At 40.3% G+C, this 6,029-nt stretch overlaps 1 protein-coding gene across 1 annotated transcript in view; it reads left to right on the forward strand.

Moving 5' to 3' along the window:
* smad7 (SMAD family member 7) overlaps positions 1 to 4,503 on the forward strand; it is an 18,135-nt gene extending 13,632 nt beyond the window's left edge. The window contains exon 4 of the mRNA XM_016440051.1: positions 3,840 to 4,503. Coding sequence (XP_016295537.1) covers positions 3,840 to 4,378 — 539 coding nt within the window. The 3' untranslated portion in view covers positions 4,379 to 4,503. The remainder of the gene's footprint in view (positions 1 to 3,839) is intronic.
* Positions 4,504 to 6,029: the final 1,526 nt, after the last annotated feature.

Genomic DNA, 6,029 nt, shown 5'->3' on the forward strand with positions numbered 1-6,029 from the left:
AAAATACTATGGAACTCATTATAATCAGTGATGCTGTCTACGCCATAGATATACAGTATATACATATCTATGGTCTACTCTGGATGCGGCACGACACGACAAATCCCCGACAGAAAACTGCTGCTGCGTTCTATTCATGACGTATTGACACAAATTTCAAATGATTTTCAACGGTCGCTTTGTCGCGTCCAGTGTACTAGACAGACTTTAGCTGTTGCGGCGCAGACACGGTGTTACTCAACTATCGAGAAGAAACAAAGCAACTTCGGCGTCCGATCACAGGCCTTCTGCTCCTTGAGATCTCTCCAGCGCTGGAAAGCTGATCCGATATTTACATGGGTCCTACTTCTTGCCTTAAGCCTTCTTTTGTTCCGCAGACGTTTTCCTCTTTTGTTTTTTATTCGCCATCTTTATCTTTCTGTCGCTCGGCTAATGTCCATCTTGTGCACTGAACGCTCGCCTCCACATCATGAGTAGACACGCCCCTTACTGCTGATTGGCTACAAGTTTGTTTTGCTACTCGGCCCAAATCAGGTTTCTAAAGCGTTTTTGAAAAATCGCTTACCTCACCTTTAATTACATTTTTAATCATTAAACAGCCTGTCTATTCAATTGAATTCATAAAATGTCATATAATACATTATAATAAAATGAAAACACAAATAATTTACAGCAAGACTGCTTTTTCCCAAATAGAGTGCTGTACAATAGACCTTTACTGTATAAATTAAAACTTTAATATATTAAAGAGATCAAGAGATTTTTATATTAATGTTAAAAATAATAGGCTAAAATCAATATTATTTAGTCAGTTTTTTTTTTGGCGGTTTGTTATGAAGACACTTGAGTTTTTGTTTCTGTGCAATAACGAACTCACATAGCTCTAGTTGAGAGCGTTTGGACTAATAGAGTTCAGGATGTCAACTGAAGGCTTGAGGCTGTAGAAGACATGAGGTGTGTGTGTGTGTGTGTCATGTTGCACGCTCTATTTCAGGACACTCTCTGTGTCTGGCTGTCACCATGTCATTCGGGGTGACACTGTGGTCATCCAACCGACCGACACCGAGACGCCACACACACAGCAGTAAATCCATAACCTATACGCACAAATCCGTTCACACGCGCACACACACAAGTACCTGTGCAGTTGCGGCTCTAGTTGAATAACCACATTGTGTCATCTGAACACACACACACACACAAACTCAGTGGTCTGTTTGATGTATGATTTGTGTGTGTGTGTGTGTGTGTGTGTGTGTGTGTGTGTGTGTGTGTGTGTGTGTGTGACTCAGGTTTGCTTGCTGTTCACGGTGTCGTCAGAGAGACTAGTCAACTATTAAGACTGAAATAGCATCAGTCTGGCACATAGCAACCACACACACTAAACATATAATGAGCCCCCTCCATATAATAGTAAACAGGAAGTAGACACTGTTCTGTACTATGCTTGAGTGATGGTAATACTGTGAAATATTAATATACATACCATGGTATTGGATTGGTATTGCTGTGGTTTTTACATAGTGTAATTTGATGCTTAGTAATGTTTAACAATTTGTCATTCACAAAGTCCTTTATGCTCACCAAGACAGCATTTGTTTTTATGAAAAAAAAATTGAAATATTTTACAATTTAAAATAACTGTGATCCATTTGAATATATTTTAAAATGTAATTTATTCCTGTGATCAAAGCTGAATTTTCAGCATCATTACTCCAGTCTTCAGTGTCACATGATCCTTCACAAATCATTCTGACACTATCACTGTACCATGGTACTTCCACAGTATATTTAAAGTATTTACTTGTCGTTATTTTTTATGATTCAATAATACTGTGTTATTTTAATATATACCTTGATGCAGTTTGATTACTGTATTCACATACAATGCTACTTAAATGGCACTGTAAGCTCTTCAAAGCATATAATGGTATTACTATGGTAACATATCCAAACAAGCATGTTTGTAAGGGTTGTAATGATGGCTCTACCTACTCTAGTCATCAACTTAGTCTGGCTTGGTGCGTAATTAACTATCCTGCTAAATTACGGCCTACTCACCCGATCTGAGATTAAAGAGAGACTGTTCTTACTGTGGACAAACAAAGAGTCCAGATGACTAAAGAACTACTTAACTTTAACATTGTATACTAACCGGACGTCAGATCAATTTTTGTTTTCACTGAAAGCAAAAACATTGCGCAAAGCATGGTGTTTAATATACAGAGCAAGATGTGGACCAATGAGATTTCCTGTAGGCGGAGCTAAGTTGCATAAAGTTCATTGCATGATTATTATATATTTGGTGTCTTCTATATTGTTACATCACAAAACTCAGAATGGGCATTGACAGCAGATTTCTCTCCTTTCGCTATCAAAACTGCTGTTAGTTGGCGAGGGCGAGCACAATTTAGATTTATTGTAGCGCTGACGTCAGAACATTGTTCGGGTTGGCGTAGGGAACAGAGGCCCAGACGAATGATAAGCAGTACTGCTAATGTAAACAAGCGCTGGAGGCCAGTGGCGCTGCTCTGTGCGGGGCGGCAGATTCCTCACATTCCGTCACTGCCTCTCGTGAATGCTGAAATTAAGGATGCAAGATATGTTTGGCAGAGCTCAGGATGGTTTTCCTGGACAGAAGGCATGCGCTGGTGTGAAAGTGTGTGTGTGTGTTTACCTTTTTGTGCTACTGTTCCCATCTAATCTAGTCAATTTATCTCCTCAGCTCTCTCCTTCCTTCCTTGACAACACTTTGTTCACTTTTGGAAACTCTAGTAAAGCCAGTTTCTGATGGGTCTTACTGGTCCAAGTTGGTCACAAATTATTGGTGGTTTTGGTTTTAGCCCAGTAGACCATCTTGGTCAGGCTGGAAGAGCTTGTAGACCACCTTGGAGCAGCAAGTACCAATTTGACCACCTTGATCTTGCTTTTTCTGTTTTTTTCCAGCAGGGATTCAGTGAAGTTCACTTGATGAAGTTGAATTGGCATAAATAATATTTGGTTCTTGATGGAAAGTCTAGTGAAGCCAATATCTTATGGTTCTTACTGGTCCAAGTTGGTCATAATCTATTCTAGATGGTTAATCAGTTGGTCTACCCATTGGTGGTCTTGGTTTTAGCCTGGTAGACCGTCTTGGTCAGGCTGGAAGAGCTTGTAGACCACCTTGGACCAGCAAGTACTAGTTTGATCACCTTAATCTGGCATCTTCTAGATTTTCCAGCAGGGATTCAGTGAAGTTCACTTGATGACGTTAAATTGGCATAATTAATAATTGTCTCTTTCTCTTTCCTTCCTCAATCAACACTTTGTTCACTTTTACTCTGTAGGAAACTCTAGTAAAGCCAATTTCTGATGGTTCTTACTGGTCCAAGTTGGTTATAATCTAGTCTAGATGGCCCTACCCATTGGTGGTTTTGTGTTCAGCCTACCAGTCCATCTTGATCAGGCTGGAAGAGCTTGTAAACCATCTTGGATCAGCAAGTACCAGTTTAACCACCTTGATCTGGTATCTTCTAGTTTTTCCAGCAGGGATTCATTGAAGTTCACTTGATGATATAATTAATAATTGGCTCTTTCTCTTTACTTCCTCAATCAACACTTTGTTCACTTTTACTCTGTTGGAAACTCTAGTAAAGCCAATTTCTGATGGTTCTTACTGGTCCAAATTGGTCATAACCTAGGTTAGATGGCCTACCCATTGGTGGGCTTGGTAGACCAGCAAGTACCAGTTTGACCATGGTAATCTGGGATTTCCTTGCTTTTCCAGCAGGGATTCAATGAAGTTCACTTGTAGTTAAACTGGCATAATGAATAACCACGTCTTTCTTGTCTCTCTGTAGATTCCCTGGCTCTTCAGGAGCGTGGAGAACAGCCTCACTGGTGTGTGGTGGCATACTGGGAAGAAAAGACCCGCGTTGGGCGCCTCTACTCCGTCCAGGAGCCATCTCTGGACATCTTTTATGACCTACCTCAGGGCACGGGCTTTTGCTTGGGCCAGCTCGCCTCCGACAACAAGAGTCAACTGGTGCAAATGGTTCGGGCCAAGATCGGCTACGGCATCCAACTGAGCCGCGAACCCGACGGCGTGTGGGTGTATAACAGGAGTTGCTACCCCATATTCATCAAGTCAGCCACACTGGACAACCCTGACTCGCGTACGCTGCTGGTGCATAAAGTATTCCCCGGCTTTTCCATCAAGGCCTTCGACTTCGAGAAGGCGGGAAGCCTACAGCGGCCCAACGACCACGAGTTCAGCCAGCAGCCGCGGACGGGCTTCACCGTGCAGATCAGTTTCGTGAAGGGCTGGGGGCAGTGCTACACCAGACAGTTCATCAGCAGCTGCCCCTGCTGGCTTGAGGTCATATTCAATAACCGATAACAGCGAGCCCCACCCCCTCACCACGCCCCCCATTCCTTCATGGAGACGGACTACCCCTTACCTTTTATGGACTATGTTGTCTTTCTGTTTTGTTTTTCACAAGAAGTTCTCCGAAGGATGTTTTGCGAGAGAAATGGAAAACGGAACCTCACTTGGACTTGTTTAATAAATGACTAAGATTTAATTAAGTGAAATAAAAGCTAAAATGTATTTTATGTTAAATATAAATATATTATTACCTGTAAATACGAAGTTTTATATGCATTGTTATTTATGTATTGTGCAATGTGTTGATGAGAAAAAGAGATGCACTTTGCTTAATATAAATGCAAACAAAGAAATGCCAAAATAAAACAAAAAATACCGAATACATCTCTGAATTTGTGTTTGTTTTGCTAATCCACTGGTTATTGTAAGTCTAACAGTTCAGCAGTTTTATTTCTTCATTTTATTCATTTTTTTCTAGTCTTTTTTTCACCCACAAATTTTAGCAGACATTTTAGCAGAGTTATGACTTTGAAGATGGAAATCTTCTAGAAATTTATATATAATATATATACTGTGTATAATTACACCTTAAAGAGACAAAATGATGAACTAAACTATTACAATTAATGATTTAAAACAAAATATTTTTCTTATGTTCAGCTCTAAAATATTTGTTAAATAATATTTAGTGTTTATTTTTTATTTAAAAATATGTAAATATACTTTATATGTGCATAGTGTGTCTTATTTTTTTCTTATGCTAAATTATAAAAAAATGTTTAGTATATGTAAGCGTACATATATTAGATATTTATATATATAATTTATTACATAATACATAAACTATAAAATATATATAACAAACTCAGTCTAGTAATCATGATGAACTGTAAAATTCATGGAAATTCATTGGTCAAAAGCGGTTCATGCAGATAGAAAATCTCACAACTAATGACCCACATTGCTCTTTATTTTCAGAATCATTTCCATCTGTGTCATGTTTTAATATTTAATGAGGCTTCATGGACAATGTGAATGAGCTTCTGTGAGAGAAAATTCCCTCAGTCTAACTCGAATGCCCCGTGGGCCGGTTATGTGCCAGGAACAGCAGGTCTCTGGGGGAGGGGGAGCGTCTGCGGGCCGTCTAGACGAGCGCCACACCTCCTCCTGCCGCTCCTGATATGGACGTCTGCTGGGGGGATTACAGCGTAAGCCTGCTCTGACCCGACCGGCCGGCCCTGAGAGACCTACATTCACCAGCCCAGACTCCCACACAGACCTGAGAGCCACAGAGACAAACAGCCATTATTTCATGATGAAAACTTAGTTAAAATGTAGTTTTGGTTCTCAGTCCGCGTGTCTCTCTCGGGTCGGTTCGGAGCGTGTTGGTGACTAAAGGGTATTCCTGGGTATTAGTGTCATGGTGGTGTCCTGGTCTCTGTAATCCAAACTCTCCCAATGCATCTAAAGCTTGTGCTGGCCAGGAAACCCGGACAGATGCTTCGACCCGACACCAATACCAAGAGCTTATTTATTCCCCTTCTGAGAAACAACTAACTCCACAAAGATACTGAACCATGAACACCAGCTAATTACACCATGAACAAAGACAAAATTATCAATAACTCAGCTATTACAATTAATGCATTAAATCACTAAATAT

This window comes from Sinocyclocheilus anshuiensis, unplaced genomic scaffold (genome assembly GCF_001515605.1).
Source record: "Sinocyclocheilus anshuiensis isolate Anshui unplaced genomic scaffold, SAMN03320099.WGS_v1.1 scaffold1151, whole genome shotgun sequence".
In the NCBI taxonomy this organism is placed as follows: domain Eukaryota; kingdom Metazoa; phylum Chordata; class Actinopteri; order Cypriniformes; family Cyprinidae; genus Sinocyclocheilus; species Sinocyclocheilus anshuiensis.